We start from the raw sequence: 22,792 nt of genomic DNA, 5'->3' as shown, positions 1-22,792 counted from the left end.
GGTCAGTGGTAGTTACCCTAAGGCCTGGATTTCTTTCTCTGTTGCCTGTCTGTCCCCGAAGCTCGGGCCTCCTCTTGTATCTCCCCGTTCTAGTTGCCGGTGTTTGGGCTACAGCCTGTATCCTGTGCCGGTCCCAGGCCCCCCCCCAAACCGCTCCCTTACCCTTACCCTTACCCTCAATCCGCCGCCTGACGCCCTCCGCTTCACTGTCGCAGCGGCCGCTGGGATACTGGAGGAGCAGGGATAGTCCTCCGGCCTGACGTCACCGAGGCTGAGGGAAGTGATTAACTTGGTAAATGTATCACCAATGGTCAAGGAAGGAAGGAGAGAATAAACATTAAACCTACACTGACATCAATCATCAGGAAAGTCTTGGAACTCTGTGAAGGAACACTTAACAATTCACTTAGACGAGCATAATAGGAGTACAACAAGTCAATGTCGTTTTATGAGAGAAATCTGTTTAGATTTCTTTTTATAAGATGTAACTGGTCGGGTCCACATCAGAGCAGTGAGATGTATTCAGAAGCATAATAGTGAGAGTACAGGACTAACATGCTCCCATAAACACGAAGGGTGAGACCAAAAAGTGTAGAAACCCTGCATTGTCAAGGAATGTACAGGATTCAATGAAGGGCAAAAAAGGGTGATGATGGCTCAAAACTGCAGTTCCTCTAGAAGAGTTTAGAAAATGATGGATCTTGCTTAAAAATGAAATTAGGAGTACAAAGAGGAAACTTGAAATAAAAACATTGGCAGGTAATATTAATGAAAATTAAGGAAAACGCTATCGGCCAAGTGTGGGAAAATAGGATTAGAATAGATGGACGTTGATGATTAGTGTGGACACAATGGGCTGTAGAACCTATTGCTTTTTGCTGCAAAAACTCTTATGATGCTTTGATAGCTATAGAGGAACCAGTAGATGCTTCAACTTTTCAAAAACATCAATTGATATAATGCCACATAAAAGGTTAATATACAAGTTCAGAGATCATGGAGTTGGTGTGATATATAGGCACAGATAACAGATTGGTTTGTGACAATACTTTCACTTTCAAAAGGTTATTTTGTCCATGCTTTTTTAAAAAAAATAGGTCATAAAGGCAGAGGTGCCGAGGGGGTCTCAAAACAGCCTAGTTTAACATAGGCAGGGGAGCGGCCAGTTCAGGTTTTTTCTAGTTTAGTTTAAGTGTAGCCGTCAGAAGATGCTGGAGTCCAAGAAAGGTTCGAAGCTTCAGCAGATGATTCCCGATTGACTTTTCTCTCTGAAATCTCTTTGGAAGTTGTTCTCTCCTGCCTGTAAGAATCTATCTTTCAATTTACCTTTTTGCCAAGGGGTGTGTTTATGGGGTGTTACTGAATTGGAACAGCTCCTTAATTTAATCAGGTCAGTTAAGTTTTCCAATAGTTAAGTTATTCTGAACTCAGGTTTTCTTTTGTTTGTGTTTCAATTGTAGTGTTTAAATAAATTGTTTCACTTAAAGCCGAGTGGTTTGACCAGCTGCATCACACCTGGAATATCCACTTCACATCTGCCTTTAAAATAAGAAAAAGTTAGGGTCTTGGCTACTTTCTTAAAATATTTTGAGGGTGTCTGGACTGGTCCATAACAGTTATTGGACAATAAGCAGAGGGTAGGAATAAATGGGATAACTAGTGTAGTGCTGTAAAGATCAATGCTGGGACCTTAGTTATTTACAATTTACATTAATTACTTTTAATATGCATTTGTACAAGTATAGGGAACTTAAAGATTCCAATCGCCAGACATATGATGATGTCATCAGCCTCTTCAGGCAGGAAATAATCCAACCTTGTGGCCACAGAATAAACATCTCCATAATAAAGCTCTGCTGTTTAACACTTCAGCTGATGGATCCTTCTTGGGAATTTCACACACACAAAAAAAACTGGTGACAAAGATAAAACCTGCTTTGGACCAACCAGATCAATCTGCTGATTTATTCAAACAAAGAATCACGGTCTCCAGTGCAGACCTTGGAGGTACTTCGATAAGTTCTCTGGCACCATACCCATTGCTGAAGATGATACAAATATCTCTGCTAGGGGCCCCAAATTACTTCTCACAATGTCATGACATACATTTGATTAGGTCCCAGGGATTTATCTACCTTAAATATGTTTTAAGACTTCCAGACCTCTTCTGCTATAATCTGGATTTTTTTCAAGACGTCACTGCTTATTGCCCTATCTTCCATGTCTTTCTCCACAGTTAGTACCAAGGCAAAAATTTTCATTTAGTATTTTGCCCATCTCCTAGAGTTATCCACAAAAAATAGCCTTGATCTTTAAGGGGCCTTGTTCTCTTCCGAGTTACTCTTTCATCCTTAATGTAATTACAGAATCTCTTTGGATTCTCCTTAACCTTGTGCCAAAGCTGTTTCAGGTCCCCTTTTCGCCCTCCAGATTTCCTTCTTGAGTGTACTCCTGCTCCTACTATACTCAAGGGATTCACTTGATCCCAGTTCTCTATACCTCTTAATATGCCTCCTCTTTCTTGACCAGAGCCACAATATCTCTAGACATCCAATATGCTACTCCTCCCAGCCTGGTTCCTCACACGGTCTCTGAACTCTGATTATCTCACTTTTGAAAGCATCCTAATTGCCAGTCATCTCTTTACCTGCAAACAGCCTACCCCAATCAACTTTTGAAAGTCCATGAGAGAGTGGCTAATATTGTGCCATTATTTAAGAAAGACAGGAAGCAAAAGCCAGGGAACTAAAGACCAGTGAGTCTGACATCAGTGGTCAGAGTCATACAGCACAGAAACAGACCCTTCGGTTCAACCAGTCCATGCCAAACATCCCAAGTCAAACTAAACATTTTATCTATCTAGACTTCCAAAAAGTTTTTGATAAGGTGCCTCACAGGAGGCTGCTGAGTAAGGTGAGGGCCCATGGTGTTTGAGGTGAGCTACTGACATGGATTGAGGATTGGCTGTCTGACAGAAGGCTGAGAGTTGGGAATGGAATGGCAGCTGGTGACAAGAGGTGTCCCACAGGGTTCAGTGTTGGGGCCGCAACTCTTCACTTTATATATTAATGATCTGGATGAAGGGACTCGGGGCATTCTGGTGACGTTTGCCGATGATACAAAGTAAGGCGAACATGCAGATAGTACTGAGGAGCTGGGGAGACTGCAGAAAGATTTAGACAGTTTAGGAGAGTGGTACGAAATGGCTTACAAAATTCAACGTGAGCAAATGCAAATGCACTTTGGGAAAAAGAATACAGGCACGGACTATTTTCTAAATGGTGAGCAAATTCATAAAGGCTAAGTACAAAGGGATCTGGAAGTGTTAGTCCAGGATTCTCTAAATGTTTAACTTGCAGGCCGAGTCAGTGATTAAGAAAGCAAATGTAATGTTGTCATTTATCTCAAGAGGGAATATAAAAGCAACGATATGCTTCTGAGACTTTATAAAGCTCCAGTTAGGCCACATTTAGAATACTGTGTCCAATTTTGGGCCCCACACCTCAGGAAGGACATACTGGCACCGGAGCGTGTCCAGCGGAGATTCACACGGATGATCCCTGGAATGGTAGGCCTAACATACGATAAACAGCTGAAGATCCTGGGATAGTATTCATTAGAGTTTAGAAGGTTGAGGGGAGATCTAATAGAAACTTACAAGATAATGCATGGCTTAGAAAGGGTGGATGCTGGGAAATGGTTTCCGTTAGGCGGGGAGGACCCATGGGCATAGCCTTAGAATTATAGGGGGTCAATTTAACACGGAAGTGGAGAGACATTTCATTAGCCAGTGAGTGGTGGGCCTGTGGAATTCATTGCCAAAGAACGCAGTGGAGGCCGGGACTTTAAATGTCTTCAAGGCAGAGATTGGTAAATTATTGATCTCGCAAGGAATTAAGGGAACTGGGGAGAATGCGGGTAAGTGCTGTTGAAATGCACATCAGCCATGATTAAATGGTGGAGTGGACTCGATGGGCCGCATTGTCTTACTTCCATTCCTATGTCTTATGGTCTCATTCCACCTGCCTGCTCCTGGCCCATATCCCTCCAAACCTTTCATATTCATGTATCTATCCAAATGTCTTAAGTGTTGTAATTATATTCACATCCACCACTTCCTCAGGAAATTCATTCCACATGGTAACCACCCTCTATATAAAAGCTTTGCCTCTCATGTCTTTTTAAAATCTCTCTCCTGTCCTCATAAAAATGTAACTTGCTGAAGTATTCTGAGAAACAGTGTTTATATTCATTTGCAAAGGCAAGGAGTTGATTAGGGATAGTCGGCATGGCTTTGTGGATAGGAAATCTGCCTCACAAACTTAATTGTGTTTTTTTGAAGACGTGACTAAGAAGATTGCTGAAGGCAGAGTGGCAGATGTGGTCTATATGGATTTTAGCAAGACCTTTAACAAGGTTCCACATGGTGGACTGTTTATAAGGTTAGGTCACATCCAGCAAGAGGTAGCCAACTGGATACAAAATCTACTTGACGGTAGGAGACAGAGGGTAGTTGATCACACTGGAGGACTGTGACCAGCGGTGTGCCACAAGGGTCACTGCTGGGCCCACTGTTCATCATTCATACAAACAATTTGGAAGAGAATTTAGGAGGCATGGTTAGTATGTTTGCTGATGCCACCAACATTCGTGGTATAGTGGACAGTGAAGCATGTTATCAAAGAGCACAATGAGATCTTGGTCAACTGGGGCAATGGGCTCAGGAAACTTGGACTGTTATAGAGTCACAGAGATGTACAGCACGGAAACAGACCCTTCAGTCCAACCCGTCCATGCCGACCAGATATCCCACCCAATCTAGTCCCACCTGCCAGCACCCGGCCCATATCCCTCCAAACCCTTCCTATTCATATACCCATCCAAATGCCTCTTAAATGTTGCATTTGTACCAACCTCCAACACTTCCTCTGGCAGCTCATTCCATACATGCACCACCGTGTGTGTGAAAAACTTTCCTGTATGTCTCTTTTATATCTTTCCCCTCTCACTCTAAACCTATGCCCTCTAGTTCTCGACTCCCCAACCCCAGGGAAAAGATTTTGTCTATTTAACCTATCCATGCCCCTCATGATTTTGTAAACCTCTATAAGGTCACCCCTCAGCCTCCGACGCTCCAGGGAAAACAGCCTCAGCCTGTTCAGCCTCTCTCTATAGCTCAAATCCTCCAACCCTGGCAACATCTTTATAAATCTTTTCTGAAGCCATTCAAGTTTCACAACATCTTGCCGATAGGAAGACCAGAATTGCAGGCAATATTCCAACAGTGGCCTAACCAATGTCCTGGACAGTCACAACATGACCTCCCAATTCCTGTACTCTGACCAATAAAGGAAAGCATACCAAATGCCTTATTCACTATCCTATATACCGGCGACTCCACTTTCAAGGAGCAATGAACCTGCACTCCAAGGTCTCTTTGTTCAGCAACACTCCCTAGGACCTTACCATTAACTCATTAGATTAGATTACTTACAGCGTGGAAACAGGCCCTTCGGCCCAACAAGTCCACACAACCCACCGAAGCGCACCCACCCACACCCATTCCCATACCTTTACCCTGCACCTAACACTAGGGGCAATTTAGCATGGCCAATTCACCTGACCTGCACATCTTTGGACTGTGGGAGGAAACCGGAGCACCCGGAGGAAACCCACGTAGACACGGGGAGAATGTGCAAACTCCACACAGGCAGTCGCCTGAGGCGGGAATTGAACTGGGGTCTCTGGCATTGTGAGGCAGCAGTGCTAACCACTGTGCCACCGTGCCGCCCACTTATACACAAGTGTATAAGTCATGCGCCGATTTGCTTTCCCAAAATGCAGCACCTCGCATTTATCTGAATTAATCTCCATCTGCCATTTCTCAGCCCATTGGCCCATCTGGTCCAGATCCTGTTGTAATCTGAGGTAACCCTCTTTGCTGTCCACTACACCTCCAATTTTGGTGTCATCTGCAAAATTACTAACTGTACCTCCTATGCTTGCATCCAAATCATTTATCTAAATGACAAAAAGTAGAGGGCCCAGCACCGATCCTTGTGGCACTTCACTGGTCACAGGCCTCCAGTCTGAAAAACAACCCTCCATCACCACCCTTTGTCTTTGACCTTTGAGCCAGTTCTGTATCCAAATGGCTAGTTCTCCCTGTATTCCATGAGATCTAATCTTGCTAATCAGTCTCCCATGGGGAATCTTGTTGAACGCCTTACTGAAGTCCATATAGATCATATCTACCGCTCTGCCCTCATCAATCCTCTTTGTTACTTCTTCAAAAAACTCAATCAACAAAGCCATGTTGACTATCCTTAATCAGTCCTTGCCTTTCCAAATACATGTACATCCTGTCCCTCAGGATTCCCTCCAACAACTTGCCCACCACCGACGTCAGGCTCACTGGTCTCTGGTTCGCTGGCTTGTCCTTACCGCCCTTCTTAAACCGTGGCACTGCATTTGCCAACCTTCAGTCTTCCGGCACCTCACCTGTGACTATCGATGATACAAATATCTCAGCAAGAGGCCTAGCAATCACTTCTCCAGCTTCCCACAGAGTTCTAGGGTACACCTGATCAAGTCCTGGGGATTTATCCACCTTTACCTATTTCAAGACATCCAGCACTTCCTCCTCTGTAATATAGACATTTTGCAAGATGTCACCATCTATTTCCCTACAGTCTATATCTTCCATATCCATTTCCACAGTAAATACTGATGCAAAATACTCATTTAGTATCTCCACCATTTTCTGCGGCTCCACACAAAGGCCGCCTTACTGATCTTTGAGAGGCCCTATTCTCTCCCTAGTTATCCTTTTGTCCTTAATGTATTTGTAAAAACCCCTTGGATTCTCCTTCATTCTACTTGCCAAAGCTATCTCATGTCCCCATTTTGCCTTCCTGATTTCCCTCTTAAGTATACTCCTACTTCCTTTATACTCTTCTAAGGATTCATTTGATCTACCCAGTCTATACGTTACATATGCTTCCTTCTTTTTCTTAACCAAACCCTCAATTTCTTTAGTCATCCAGCATTCCCCATACGTACCAGCCTTTCCTTTTACCCTGACAGGAATATACTTTGTCTCAATTCTTGTTATCTCGTTTTTGAAAGCCTTCCATTTTCCAGCTGTCCCTTTACCTGCGAACATCTGCCCCCAATCAGCTTTCAAAAGTTCTTGCCTAATACCGTCAAAATTGGCCTTTCTCCATTTTAGAACTTCAACTTTTAGATCTGGTCTATCCTTTTCCATCATTATTTTAAATCTAACAGAATTATGGTCACTGGCCCCAAACTGCTCCCCCACTGACACCTCAGTCACCTGCCCTGCCTTATTTCCCAAGAGTAGGTCACGTTTTGCACCTTCTCTAGTAGGTACATCCACATACTGAATCGGAAAATTGTCTTATACACACAAATTCCTCTCCATCTAAACCCTTAACATTATGGTAGTCCAAGTCTATGTTTGGAAAGTTAAAATCCCCTACCATAACCACCCTATTATTCTTACAGATAGCGGAGATCTCCTCACAAGTTTGTTTCTCAATTTCCCTCTGACTATTAGGGGATCTATAATACAATTCCAATAAGGTCATCATCCGTTTTTTTATTTCTCAGTTCCACCCAAATAACTTCCTGGATGTATTTCTGGGAATATCCTCCCTCAGCACAGCTGTAATGCTATCCCTTATCAAAAATGCCACTCCCCCTCCTCTCTTGCCTCCCTTTCTATCTTTCCTGTAGCATTTGTCACCTGGAACATTTAGCTACCAGTCCTGCCCATCCCTGAGCCATGTTTCTGTAATTGCTATGATATCCCAGTCCCATGTTCCTAGCCATGCCCTGAGTTCACCTGCCTTCCCTGTTAGACACCTTGCATTAAAATAAATGCAGTTTAATTTATTAGTCCTACCTTGTCCCTGCCTGCCCTAATTGTTTCAGTTGCTTCTGTTCTCAACTGTACCAGTCTCAGATTGATCTCTTTCCTTACTATCTCCCTGGACTGACCCCCCCCAAACCTTACTAGTTGAAATCTTCCCGAGCAGCTCTAGCAAATTTCCCTGCCAGTATATTAGTCCCCTTTCAATTTAGGTGCAGTCCGTCCTTCTTGTACAGGTCACTTCTACCCCAAAAGAGATTCCAATGATCCAAAAATGTGAATCCTTCTCCCATACACCAGTTCCTCAGCTATGCATTCATCTGCTCTATCGTCCTATTCCTGCCCTCACTAACTCGTAGCACTGGGTGTAATCCAGATATTACTAATCTCGAGGACCTCCTTTTTAAATTTCTGCCTAACTCTCTGTAATCTCCCTTCAGAATCTCAACCTTTTACTTTCCTATGTCGTTGGTTCCAATGTGGAAAATGACCTCTTGCTAGCCCCCCTTCCCAGTGAGAACATTTTGCGCCCTCTGAGACATCCTTGATCCTGCACCAGGGAAGTAACACACCATTCTGATTTTTCGCTGCTGGCCACAGAAACGTCTGTCTGTACCTCATACTAGAGAATCCCCTAACACAATTGATTTCTTGGAACCTGATGAACTTGTTGCATTAGAGCCAGTCTTAATACCAGATACTTGGCTGTTCGTGCTACGTTCCCCTGAGAATTCATCACCCCCTACATTTTCCAAAACAGCATACCTGTTTGAAATGGGTATATCCACAAAAGATTCCTGCACTAGCTGCCTACCTATCTTACCTTTCCTGGAGTTAACCCATCTATGTGACTGTATCTGAGACTTTCCCCACTTCCTATAACTGCCATCCACCACATACTGCTGCCGTTGCAAATTCCTCATTGCTTCTAACAGTCTCTCCAACCGATCCATTCGATCTGATAAGATTCGCAGCCAACAGCATTTATGGCAGATATAATCCGCAGTAACCCTTAAACTCTCTTTAAACTCCCACACCTGACAAGAAGTACATATCACTCTATTAAGGCCATTTTTGCTCCTTCACAATCTAGAGTCCCGAAAAATAACCGTCTTATTCCTCTCCAAACACTGCCCCAGGTTATATTAATAGTTATGGCTTATATTTTAAGTTTAATTAAGAGACATATCTCCAAAAACATATAATCAAGAAAGAACCCACTCTACTCACTACTGCAGATTCGCTGTAGGTCACACTTAAAGCAACGATTAACTTATCTGATTCTGTGCTGTGAACTTCGCCCAACGGTTCCTCCAATATCAGTTGTGAACTTCACTGTTTGTTAATTTTCCCAGATGCACTCCAATGTCCAGCGATACATGGATTCAAACAGCAAAGGCAGTAACTGTGCAGGTTCTCTCTCTGTCCCTGTCCTGCAATTACTTCACCATGTGCTTCCTTTGTTTGTTCTTCTCCCTTTTAAAACTGCTGTTGTTTTGACTTTTTTTTCCCCAAAGTTCCAAAACAATGCAACAGCATATAAAACAGCAATTGCTGCTTCTGGAATTCGAGGAAATCACCTCCTAAACCTAAAATAGCTCAAAGAAGGAGCAGCTGTTACAGCCAGAAATGTTTCCTGTCCTTCATCTTGAATTACCCAGAATTACCCTGGAGTCTAGGTGCTGGCACAGACTTGGTGAAAAAGACTATAATTCAAGTACTTTTTAAAAAAAACTCTGTATTCCTATGCTAGAGTATTTATTATTCTTTCAATTCTGTAACAAATACAGAAGTATCTACGCCTAGGTATCCTGTACCTAAGATGGCACAATAAGCGGTGACATTACAAAATTTTCACTGCACTCATTCGAGTGCACATGACAATAAAGTCAATTCTAATTTTGGTAAGACAAGGCAGGACATGACTTACACAGTTTGTGGTAGGGCCCTGGGGAGTTATCAAACAAACAGAGACCTAAGAGTTCAAGTACATAGTTTCTTGAAAGTGGCATCAGAGTGGTGAAGGCAGCTTTTGGCATGTTTGTCTTTATTGGTAAGAGCATTGAGTATAGGAGTTATGATTTCATGTTGCAGCTGTACAGGACAGTGGTGAAGGCACCTTTGATATTGCATTCAGTTGCGGTCACCCTACTTTAGGAAAGATGTTATTAAACTGGAAAGGGCGCAGAAAATATTTACAAGAATGTTACTGAGACTGGAGGGTTTGAGTTAGAAGAAACATTTGGATAGGTTGGGACTTTTTCCCTAAAGCATAGAAGACTGAGGAATGATCTTATTGTGGTTTACAAAATCATGATAGCCAAGAACTTTTCTCCAGGGTCGTGTGGGCGGGGTGGGTCCAAAACCCAAGGGTATAGGTTTAAGGTAATAGGGGAAAAGTTTAAAAGGGGCCAGAGAGGCAGCTTTTTCATATAGAAGATGGTCAGTGTATGGGATGAGCTGCCAGAGGAAGTGGTAGAGGTGGGTACACTTACAACATTCAAAAGGCATTTGGACAGGTATACAAATAGGGAAGGTTCAGATAGATATGGGCCAAATGCTGGCAAATGGGACTAGGTCAAACCTGGTCAGTATGGGCGAGTTGGACCGAAGGGTCTGTATCCACGCTGAGAAATCACAAGCCATCACTGCACTGAAGCAGTACAGTTAAAAAAAATCACTCCAAGAAAGAGGCGAACAGTGTGGAAGAAGTTGGTCACATACTTCACCTCGAAGAAACTCTGTCGTTAATGAGCTGGGGGTAAATTTGGAAAGATAATGGACTTGTGAATACCTGGTTTTAAACTTGGCATATTGTACTATGTATGCCCTTTCCAAATGAAAAAAAATAAGTGGGAAATTTTGTTTGCATGGACTGTATGATGAAAATACAGAAAGCTGGACACATGTTGAAGCTAACAAAATTGAAGCAAATATAGTTGTTCTTGAGTATTGTGCAGGGATGAGGGTGGGGCAAAGCTTTTAACCTCTTAAGAAGTCTGTTACAGCTAGAGAAACCAGATTCCAAAACTTTAGAAGAAATAGTAGGAATCCTACAGAAGTATTTTTCACCAAAACCATTGGTGATTGCTGAAAGGTTCAGATTCCACAAACACAACCGGCATGATGGTGAATCTAGTTCCCAGTTCCTAGAACTTTTAAAGAAGTTAGCAGAAATTTGCAATTTCAGAGACAACTGTCAAAGACAGACTGACGTGTGGTTTAAGATGCGAAGCAATCCAGGAGAGGCTACCGATGGAAATAAATATATACATAAAGAAAGCACTTGAAATAGTAATTCAAAATGGAACTAGCAGCCAAAGAAGCTCAATAGCTTAGCTTCAGCATGGCAGTTCACAAAGTAGCAGGTGAGACAATGAGTACTGCCACCCATTTGGAAAAATATGTTACACAGCAACAAATCGCTGGCATTAGGAAGCTGTATGCAGAAACTGCAGCAGAAAAGGGCACATTGTTCATGTTTCTCCCTCAAAGATGCCTGTTCAATGCAGCAACCAAAGAATAGGAAGAAAACTGACATTACGAAAAGTGCATGAGAAAAGCCTAGACTCTCAGTCTAAAGAGGAGCTGTTATTAAACATACTGGCCATTGCTGGAGACACCAACCAATATTAGGTCATAAGATACAGGAGCAAAATTAGGCCAGTCGACCCCTCGAGTCTGTTCCAAGATTCAACCATTGCTGATTTTTTTTTCAATACCTTTCTCCTGTCTTCTTCCCGTAACCCTTAATCCCCTTACTATTCAAGAACCGACCTATCTCTGACTTAAATACACTCAATAATTTGGCCTCCACAATCCTTTGCAGGAATGGGTTACAGAGATTTAACACACTCTGGCTGAACAAATTCTCAGTTCTAAAAGATCATCTCTTCACCATGGGCCTGTGCCCTTGGGCCCTAGTCTCTCCTACAAATGGATACATCGTCTCCATGTTCACTCTATTCAGGCCTCTCAATATTCTGTAACTTTCAATCAACCCCCCCCCAACCTTCTAAACTCCATGTACAGATCCAGAATCTTCAACTGCTCCTCATATTACAAGTGTTTAAGGATGAAATGTGAACGAAGAGCAAAAGCACAGAAACTGAAGAGTAGAGTGGTCTGGTTTCCTCCCACAATCCAAAAGATGAGAGGGTCAGGCGAATTGGCTATGCTAAATTGCCCATTATGTTGGGTGCATTAGATAGGGGTAAATATAGGGTAGGGGGATGGGTCTGGGTGGGTTACTTTTCAGAGGGATGGTGTGGACTTGTTGGGCCGACGGGCCTGTTTCCACACTGTAGGGAATGTAATCTAATCTAAAAATCTACATCGACAAAAAGGACACGAGAAAAGCCCAGACCTGTCTGAAGAAAAGCACCCTTAGTTTCTCTATTACTAAATGACAAATCAGGAAATGGACACAAGTTTGCATACGATACACAGTTATGTGGGAATGCCAGATGTCAGGAGGATGCAAAGAGATATGACTGGGTTTAGTGAGCTGGCAGATGGAGTATAATGTGAGTAAGTATGAGATTGTTTACTTTGATTGTAATAATTGAAAAACAATTTTTTTAAAGAAGTTAAACCTGTAAGTGATAATCTTCAGAGAGAATTGATATACTTTTTGAAGGAAGACAAAATATTTGCTTGTTGGAGCATCAAGCAATCACAAAAGCAAATTGTACTTTGGCCTTCATAAAAAGGGGATTGTGAATATTATGCTGTTCAGAGAGTTGGTGCAGATTCAATTGGCTGAATGGCCTCTTTCCACACTGTAGGGGTGTTGTTAAGTTCTTCTTCCTGAGATTCCTACACACTTGATGCAACTGCAGATGCCAACTTCTGTGAACAACCAAAATTTTATTAAGCACATTACAGTACAAGCTTTCTGGAGAAACCCTTAACACTCTTCACAATGTTTGCAAAGCTATGTCAAGGGATCTTTCTCTAAACAAAGGAAACAGTTTATACAATACCTTTACATCTCATTCAGTGATGCCCGCAAGACAACCCCCCAGCCACTCGCCACTCAAGATACAATGCAGTGACATTATCTCCAGAAACAATATAATGTAAATCATCCCTTCATGGTCAAATCTGTTGTGAATCATTTTTTTAACTGCAGGAAGTGTAACGTTCTTATCAATTTCTGAATAGGATGATGATGCAATTCTTTTACTCTGAATAACTGGGAAATGGCCAGGCAAATGGCTCTGAATGGCAAGAGATGTGAATGTAAATTCCTTACAATCTACCTGCAAGTCAGAGGCATCCCATTGTAGTCTCAGGATAGCCAATTTACTGCAGGTCAGCAGCGCAAATTTACTCTTTAATATCTCAAGGATTCTATCAGATGAGCTGTACCATTTTCATCTGTGATTTTGGTTTTTCTTTCCGGATTGTGAATCTTTGTAATTCTGTAATCTAAGGTTAATGTGCCACTGAATATTTTTAAGGCTGAGAATAACAGATTTTTCATCTTTCTGGGGATCAAAGAATATTGGGAATGAAGCAGGTCAGTGCGTTTGAAGTGTACGTCTCCCTCTCTTCTCTTGAAATGATATTACATATCTATCTGTTTGAGCAGATTTTGGATACCTCTTGTGATAGCTCCTTCTCTGTCTGTGTGTCCTTTTTATGTGTTAAATAAATGCAAACTGTTGTTCTTGAACAATTACCTAAACTTCAAACAAGGGTCGTGCAGTTCAGACTTAAGAGTAAGTAAAGATATCAGAAAGATATCTGAAGTCAAAATGTTTGAAAGAAGTTCCAGAAATGTTGCAGTATGTGTTCTAGCACAACGGAGGAAGAGGGGGCTTCACTTACCTTATGTCAATGTGCTGGATAAATGTTTCTAGTATGCTGATTTAAAGCTCACTTACCTTTCTGTAACTTTTTACCCATGCAGTTGGGAGCAAAATTCTAAATGGAGTAAGATTTTTTTCTTGGTTGCAGACATGGAGATGATGGGTTTAGTTGCAGTGCAAGCTTTCTGGATGCCACCAGCTTTCTGGCTTTAATCGCAAGCTCAGGCAGTGATTCTTGCTTCTTTGTTAATTGGCAAGGTTAAAGGCCAAGGGCAGCACGGTGGCTCAGTTGTTAGCACTGCCGCCTCACAGCACTAGGAATCCAGGTTCGATTCCAGCCTCGGGTGACCGTCTGTGTGGAGTTTGCACATTCTCCCAGTGTCTGCTTGGGTTTCCTCCGCATACTCCGGTTTCCTCCCACAGTCCAAAGATGTGCAGGTCAGGTGAACTGGCCATGCTAAATTGCCCATATTACTAGGTGCATTAGTCAGAGGGAAATGGGTCTGGATGGGTTACTCTTTGGAGGGTCGGTGTGGTCTTGTTGGGCAAAAGGGCCTGTTTCCACACTGTAGGAAATCTAATCTAAATAGAATCATAGCTGATCAACCTCAATTTCAACTTCCTGCACTAACACCTAAAGGTTTATGGATCTTTTTAGAATATATTCAAAGACTGAGTATCCACAACTTTCCATGGTAGACATTCATAATCTTTTGAGTGAAGAAATTTCTTCGGATCCCAGTCTCAAACGATTAACTCCTTATTCTGTCTAAGACTGTGACTCTAGTTCTTGATCCTCCAGCCAGGGAAAGCATCCTCCCATTGTCTAGCTTCAAATTCCTTAAAGTTTGCAGCAACTTCCATTTGAATCAGGGGAAGTAGCCCTTCTATGTGGGAAAGTAAAGAATACTCTAAAAGGAATCACATCCAAAGAGCAAGCATTGTAAAGTATGTTATGCCTCACTGGGGTAGTACACCGAAAATCAAGTCCCAAGATTGCAGGAGTTGGCTTTACCTATCTTTTCGAATCAGACTGACAAAAAGTGAAGCAGATTTCTGTACTTAACAAGAATCACTATTTATTACAAATAAATAGACTCTGGTTACAGGTTAACAATTATAAACAGTCAGCAGATGCTTTACAAAGTTAAAACTCTAACCCATTATAAATTTCCATCCCTGGACACATATACAGACAGAAACAAAAAGAACATGGATGTAAAAGAGCAGGGATAGGCTAGGAAGACAGTTCAACATATGCTGAAATGGTCCTTTTGGCTTGTCAGGGTGTGCTGTTCCTTGACTCTCCTTCTCCATATACTTCAATTGTTGGCAGGAGGCACAGGATGATTGGTTCACACTTATAAAAGTCTATGACTTATCAATTAAAAGTCACAGCTTACAGAGCTGGAAAGGGGAAATAAACTTGCTGTCTTCAGACTTAATATGCCTTTTTTTAAAAAACTGCAGAGCAAAAACTGCTCCTTCTTCTTCAGAGGTCCAATGTTTCTGCCAAAACATTCACACCCCAAGTTATCAGCTACCTGAGAGTCAATGACTTAGATACTGATCAGTAGTTAATAGGCCAATTTGTTACTTTTTAATCAGGCAAAGCTCCATTTGTAGACATCCCTTGGCTCCAGTTCGTCTATAAAATAAGCTTCTACTACTGATTGAAGAAACTACTTTGTAAACAGAACTTACAATAGGAGTCAGGTTATAGACATTTCTGTTCCGAAATGTTCTTACACACCTCTGCAGCAAGTGGAACTTGAATCCAGGCCTCCTGGCTCAATGGTAGGGACACTACCACTGCCCCACAAGGGCTACTAAAGTTTGTAGATATTTTTTAACCAACCTATCCAGGTACATTATGACACACTTCTGGAGCAGGTGGAACTTAGATTTAAAGAATCCCCACAGTGCTGAAAGAAGCTATTTGGCCCATCAAGTCTGCATCAAACCAATGAAAAGCATCCCACCCAGACCCAGACCCCTCCCCACACCCCGCCAATCCCCATAACCTACATTTACCATGGCTAACACACCTAGCCTGCACATTCCTGGACACTACAGGCAATTTAGCATGACTAGTCCATCTAACTTGCACATCTTTAGGGGAAACTGGAGTACCCAGATGAAACCCACACAGACATGGGGAGAATGTGCAAACTCCGCACAGACAGTGGCCGAAGGCTGGAATTGAACCTGGGACCCTGATGCTGTGAGAAAGCTATGCTTACCACTGAACCATCCACTTGAACCCAGGCCTCCTGACTCAAAGGCATGGTTACTACCACTGCACAAGTCTCTCCAGGAATGTCTTTTTCAGAGTGTAGCAATCCTTCAATGATCCTTATTTTTTAAAGCAGTTCTTTTGCCATTTCAGCCAATATCAAAAATACAGAAAATAAAAACTTATGGTCTTTACAGGACTTTACTGGGACAGAAAGTCAGCACCCATTGGCCTTAGCCATAGCTGGCAAAATTTTCAGGAGTAACTTGTATAAGATAGTTGGCCTGAAAACGTTAGTACAAAACATTCACATTGGTCCACAACCCAGCCTCCCACCTGAGATACAAATCACTTTTTAAAAATATATTAAAAAGATATGTATGACTGCCTCTGATCATTGTCATTTGTAGTTATTTTAGTCTGTTACACCCACCTGTACTGGTAACAATGATGCAACTTAGAAATATTTTCTCTCAGACAATAATGGATATTTTGAACTCTTCCTAAAATATTTTTAAGACAGAGTTAGATAGAGTCTTGTTATGCAGGGTTGTAAAGGATTATTCAGAGTAGGCAGGAATGTGGATTTCAGATTACAATTGTATACACATGCAAGCTCCAAATGACTTTCTCCTGCTCCTTGTTCACATTACTCTCATTCTACTGAATAAATGTTCCACTGAAACCTGTCATTTTAAGATTTCAGCAACTTTTTAAAAGGAGCATGTATCTAGTTAGTTATTGCCTTAGCAGCAGCTAACAGCAGCCAACACTCAGAGCTGGAATGACTGTTATACAAACAAGTTAACTAGAAGCAGGAGTAGGCCTCTTGGCCTTTTGAGTCTGCTCCACCATTCAATAAGACTGTGGCTGATCTGATTAAAACCTTAATTCCACATTTCCACTATCCCTAATAATCTTCCACCCATCTGGTCACCACAAATTTACCTAACTTTGTCTCAAAAGCATTCAAGGAATCTTTTTCCATTGCCTTTTCAGAAAGGGAGTTCTAAGGATTCACAATCATTTATGTGAAATAAATTCTTTTTGTTCTCTATTTTAATCACACTTAAAAAAGTGTGATTCCTGATTTTTAAACAGTGCCCATTGCTCGAGATTCTCCCACCAGAGGAAACTCTCTTTCCATATCCACCTGGTCAAGATCCCTCAGGGTCTTATGTTTCAATCAACTCACTTATTTCTCTTCTGAACTCCAGCGAATACAAGCCTAGGCTGTCCAACCTTTCCTCACAAGATAACCCACCCATTCCACATACTTGTCAACTAAACTTCTTCTGAACTGCTTCCATTACATTCACATCCTTCCTTGAATAAGGATACTAATACTCTCGACATGGTCTTACCAATGGCCTGCATAACTGAAACACAACTGCACTACTTTTATATTCAATTCACCTCACAGCAAGCCGGGCAGCATCAGGAAGTGGAGAAATCAACATTTTGGGTGTAACCCTTCTTCAAGACAGCAGGTCGATGGAAGGGGAGCTGCAGATAAAGGAAGGTGGGGGAGGGGAAAGGTGGTGACGTAGGGCTAGGTGAGCACAACCTGGGTTGGTTCATGGTAGAATGAATCTGGTTGGTAGCTGAAAGGAAGGGTCAGTCAGAGGAATGAAAGGGAAGGGAAGGGGGAAAGAGGCTGGGAAGGGAATCAGGGGATCAGAAGGGAGTTTATTTGAAATTGGAAAACTCAGTGTTGAGTCTTCTGGGCTGTAGGATGCCTAGGTGAAAGATGAATTGTTCTTCCTCCAATTTGGCAGAGGCAGGAAAGATGTTATTGATGATGTAGGAATACGGAATCAAGGGGACATAGTAAAGGCCTTTTATGACAGAAGTTTCTTCACTTAGTGATTGGTGAGCCTGTGGAATTCTCTGTCACAGGCAACTATTGAGGTCAAAACATTGAAGACTTTCAAGAAAGATGTAGATATAGTTCTTAGGATTAAAGGGTGTGGGGGAAAAAGCAGAAACAGGGTATTGAGTTGGATGGAGACAGTGAGGTCTGCAGATGCTGGAGATCAGAGTTGAAAATGGTTGTAATTGTTGGAAGTCAGTCACCTCAGTTCCAGGACATCACTGCAGGAGTTCTTCAGTGTATGTCCTGGGTCCAATAATATCAGCAGCTTCATCAATGACCTTGCCTTCACAATAAGGTCAGAAGTGGGAATGCTTACCAATGCTCAGATATTGAAGCAGTCCATGTTCAAATGCAACAAGAAGGGTGGCACGGTGGCTCAGTCGTTAGCACTACTGCCACTCAGCGCCAGGGACTCAGGTTCGATTCCAGCCTTGGGTGACTGCGTGGAGTTTGCACGTTCTCCCCGTGTCTGCATGGGTTTCCTCCCACAGTCCAAAGATGTACAGGTCAGGTGAATTGGCCATGCTAAATTGCCATAGTGTTAGGTGTATTAGTCAGAGGGAAATGGATCTGGGTGGGTTACTCTTCACAGGGTCGGTGTGGACTGGTTGGGCCGAAGGGCCTGTTTCCACACTGTGGGGCAATCTAATTTGCCGTGATGCTCTTGATAAAGACTACATCCCCCAGAATGCTCTGCTCAGCGAGCGGCGAACTGTTCTTTGGGGTCACGTGGCAGCCTGGCTCCGCCCCTCCGGAAGCTGGCCAGGCCGTGCTGTGCACGCGCAAGGAGTGGGGTAAACCTTGCCTGCGCGCGTGCGCGCGGCGGCTTAGAGCGCGCGGCCCTCGTGGGCTTCGAGTCAGTTCCAGCGGCGGCCGCGGCCGAGCGCTCCCCCTCCCCCCACTTCGGGCCCAGCCAGGCCCAGGTCCCGGCCCCACGATGCCCATTTTACTGTTTCTCATAGACACGTCCGCCTCCATGAACCAGCGAACTTACCTAGGCACTAGCTACCTGGACATCGCCAAGGGCGCCGTGGAGATCTTCATGAAGGTAAAAATCGGAGAGCAGTTTGAAAGATAACGACACCCCCCCCCGCGTTGCCTCACTGACGGCGCTCTCTCTGTCCTTACAGCTCCGGGCCCGGGACCCCGCCAGCCGCGGAGACAGGTACATGCTGGTGACGTTCGACGAGCCGCCCTACGGCATTAAGGTAGGGCTTCAGCCGAGGGTGGGGTTGGGGGTGGGGGAGGGGGCATTTCCCGGGTCTGTGGTGGGTACGGGGTGTGGGGGAGGGGCTTGGACTTCAACATGGCGCCGCTCTCTTTGTGCGGCGACGCCGTGACGTCACTCGCCGGTCTATAAACCGGAAGTGCCTGGGATCCAAGCAACACTTTCCCTTCTCAAGAACCCTCCATTTCCCTTCCCCAGTCGTCCTCCATAAAAGCCCTCTCCCACTCATTCCACAACTACCGCTCCGTCACCCTCCCCAAATGCCCCCAGTCATGTTTCTTCCCCCTCAGCGCCTGCAGATGCCTTCCCCTCCAATGCCCACTGTCATATTCCCTGTCATCCCCCCCCTCACTCTACCAGCCCCTCTAATTCCTGCCTCCAGAAACCCCTCAACAGCCCCTTTGCTTGCTATCCCCAATCACCCCCACCATTTCCCTACTAGCCCTCTCCTCTCAGCACCACCTCTAATCCCTGCCCCAATTACTCATGTCATTTCCTCAATCACCGACAACTCTGTACCTTCTATTTCCAACCGTTTCCTCAAACTCCTCAACTCCCCCGTCAAACCCTCCATTCCTATCCCAATCGACCCCTGTCAATGAATGCACCTTCTTTGCCTCCAAACCCCAATTGCTAATGATATAAGTAGAACTTGGCATAGTATTAAAAATAAGAACCACAAAAACCACAAAACTTATATAAATTCTGTGCCTTACAATTGCGTCCACCACAATCACCCAATAAAGGAGCAGCACTCTGAAAGCTAGTGTGCTTCCAATTAAACCTGTTGGACTATAACCTGGTGTTGAGTGATTTTTAAGTTTGTACACCCCAGTCCAACACCGGCATCTCCAAATCATGACTACTTTTCTTTTGGGGTAGTCTTCATTTGAAGCATGCTGTCAAGCCTTGACAACCTATACCCATTTTTCTAATCAACCTGATCAGAGGTTATCATATGTTATTACACTCCCCTGGAGCAGGTGGCACTTGAATTCAGGCCTTGGCCCGGTGGTAGGCACTCTACTTCTACACCATGAGAGTCTGTTCCTGCCCCCCACACCCTCTTTCTCCCCCCCCCCCCCCCCCCCCCCCCCCCCACCGACAAATGATAAAATTATGATTGTAGATAAACCTTAAACTATGTTGTGAAACTTGAAAAGGTTCAGAAAAGATTTATAAGGATGTTGCCAGGGTTGGAAGATTTGAGCTATGGGGAGAGGCTGAACAGGCTAGGGCTGTTTCCTCTGGGGTGTCGGAGGCAGAGGGGTGACCTAATAGAGGTTTACAAAATTATGAGGGGCATGGATAGGATAAATGGGCAAAGTCTTTTCTTTGGGGTCAAAGAGTCCCGAACTAGAGGGTATAGGTTTAGGGTGAGACATAGGGTTGATGTAAAGATATAAAAGAGACGTACAGGGCAACGTTTTCACAGAGGGTGGTACGTGTATGGAATGAGCTGCCAAAGGAAGTGGTGGAGGCTGGTACAATTGCAACATTTAAGAGGCATTTGGATGGGTATGGGCCAGGTGCTGACAGATGGGACGAGATTGGGTTGGGATATCTGGTCGGCATGGATGGGTTGGACCAAAGGGTCTGTTTCCATGCTGTACATCTCTATGACTCTATAATTAGTGAGGTTGGGGAGGGTTAAATTAAAGGGAAGTTTAAAATATCAAAGAAATTAGTGAGCAGAAGTGCAGGGTGGGAAAGAGGCAAATAATAATCAAAGTGAAGGCAAGGGATATAAGTACTGAAGAAATTAGAACCAGAATAAGTAATGATGATAAAAAGTCAAGTCAACTCTACCTGAATGCACTTGGTATTTGTAACAAGGTAGGGAGTTTGATGACAGAAAGAGGAATAAATTAACATAGACCAATTGCTATTACGGTGATGTGGCTGCATGATGACTCAAACTGAGAATTTGATATTCAAGGGTATTGGACATTGTGGAAAAATAGGCAAAAAGGAGATGGGATAGCATTGTTAATAAAGGAAGTTGTCAGTGTGGTGGTACTTTAGGTGCGATCAATCATGATGTGGAATCAGGTTTGAAGGAAATACAGAATAGCAAGAGAAAGAAGTCACTGGTGGGAGTTTTCTATATGTCCCTGAAGAGTTGCCTCACTATGTCAAAGGACAAATCAGAAAATAATAGAGTTATGTGAGAAGGGCACTACAATTGTTGGTGATTTTAATCTGTTTGTTGACTGGAAGAATCAGATAATAGAAAAGCACAGCGGGTCAGGCAGTATCCAAGGAGCAGGGGAATTGATGTTTCGGGCATAACCCTTCATCAGGAATGAGGCTTGTGGGTCGGGGCTGAGAGATAAATGGAAGAGGGGGAGGGGTTGGGGTGAGGTAGCTGGGAAAGGAATAGCTGGATGAAGGTGAGGGCGAAGGTGATAGATCAGAGGGGGCAATGATAGATGGGTCCGGAGGGCGGTGCTGAGTTGGAGGCTTGGGACTGGGATAATGTGGAGGGAGAGGAAATCGGGAAGCTTTTGAAATCCACATTTACCCTGTGTGGTTGCATGGTCCCAAGGTGGAAAATGATATGTACCTCCTCCAGGTGTCGGGTGGTAACGGTTTAGTGGTAGAGGAGGCCCAGGACCTGCATATCATTGACAAAGTGGGAGGGGGAGTAGAAGTGTTCAGCCACGGGGTGGTGGGGTTGGTGGGTGCAGATATCCCAGAGAAGTTCTCTGAAAAAATCCGCAAGAAGGTGTCCTGTCTCCCTGATGTAGAGAAGACCACACAGGGTGCAACAGATGCAGTAGGTGACATTGGTAGAGGTGCAGATGAATTTCTGATGGACTCCGGACCACATTTAGACCAACACATACCTAGATGCCCAGCATTTATCCATCAGAAATTCATCTGCCCGTCTACCAATGTCATCCAGTGCGTCCATTGCACCCGCTGTGGTCTCCTCTGTATCAGAGAGACAGGACGCATTCTTGCGAATTGTTTCAGAGAACGTCTCTGGGACACCTGCACCTACCAACCCCACTGGCCCGTGGCTGAACACTTCAACTTCCCCTCCTAGTCTGTCAAGGACATGCAGATCCTGCGCCTCCTCCACTGCCAAACAGTTAACACCCGACCTGGAGGAGGAACCTGCCTTGGGACCCTGCAACCACATGGGATAAATGTGGATTTCAACAGCTTCCTCATGTCCTCTCTTCACCTCCTCGCCACCCCCCCCCCCCCCCCCCCCCCCCCCCCACCCCCCACCCAAGGTTATCCTAGTTCCAAGCATCTAACTCGGCACCGCTTTCCGAACCCAACCATCACTGCCCCCTCTGACCTGTCACCTTCGCCCTCGCCTTCATCCAGCTGTTCCTTTCCCAGCTACCTCACCCCAACCCCACCCCCTCTTCCATTTATCTCTCAGTCCCGACCCACAAGCCTCATTCCTGATGAAAGGCTTATGCCCAAAATGTCGATTCTCCTGCTTCTCGGATACTGCCTGACCTGCTGTGCTTTTCCAGCACCACACTCGACTCTGATCTGCAGTCCTCACTTTCTCCTGGAAAAATCAGATGGGCAAGGGGGCACTGGCAGACAAATTTGTTGAGGGTGTTAGCAATTTGTTTCTTGATGCAAGAGGTTGCATAACTTAGAATCATAGAATCCCTGTGTGTAGAAAGAGGCCATATGGCCTGTTGTGTCCTCACTGATCCTCTGAAGAACATCCCACCCAGACCCAGACCCAGTCCCCTACCCTATCCCTGGA

At 44.0% G+C, this 22,792-nt stretch overlaps 2 protein-coding genes across 8 annotated transcripts in view; one reads left to right on the top strand and one right to left on the bottom strand.

The window, feature by feature from the left end:
• mospd1 (motile sperm domain containing 1) overlaps nt 1-18,973 on the bottom strand; it is a 91,779-nt gene extending 72,806 nt beyond the window's left edge. For 2 of the 4 annotated variants that reach the window (XM_072595657.1, XM_072595660.1), the window contains exons 1-2: nt 18,817-18,957; nt 175-271 (exon numbers count right to left, since the gene is read on the bottom strand). The gene's annotated coding sequence lies outside the window, so the exon portion shown is untranslated. Of the gene's footprint in view, nt 1-16; nt 133-174; nt 272-18,816 lie in introns of those variants that run through there. The other 2 variants (XM_072595658.1, XM_072595659.1) reach the window with 2 other exon arrangements.
• The window catches only part of ints6l (integrator complex subunit 6 like), a 163,304-nt gene continuing 159,129 nt past the window's right edge, over nt 18,618-22,792 (top strand). For 3 of the 4 annotated variants that reach the window (XM_072595653.1, XM_072595652.1, XM_072595650.1), the window contains exons 1-2: nt 18,634-18,870; nt 18,953-19,030. In XM_072595653.1, the coding sequence (XP_072451754.1) occupies nt 18,760-18,870; nt 18,953-19,030 (189 nt within the window). In that variant the 5' untranslated portion in view covers nt 18,634-18,759. Of the gene's footprint in view, nt 18,871-18,952; nt 19,031-22,792 lie in introns of all 4 variants that reach the window. The other variant, XM_072595655.1, reaches the window with a different exon arrangement.

This window comes from Chiloscyllium punctatum, chromosome 25 (genome assembly GCF_047496795.1).
Source record: "Chiloscyllium punctatum isolate Juve2018m chromosome 25, sChiPun1.3, whole genome shotgun sequence".
Taxonomy (NCBI): Eukaryota; Metazoa; Chordata; class Chondrichthyes; order Orectolobiformes; family Hemiscylliidae; genus Chiloscyllium; species Chiloscyllium punctatum.
Note: the sequence above shows the minus strand (reverse complement) of the source record. Positions and strands in the feature narration are given on the sequence as shown.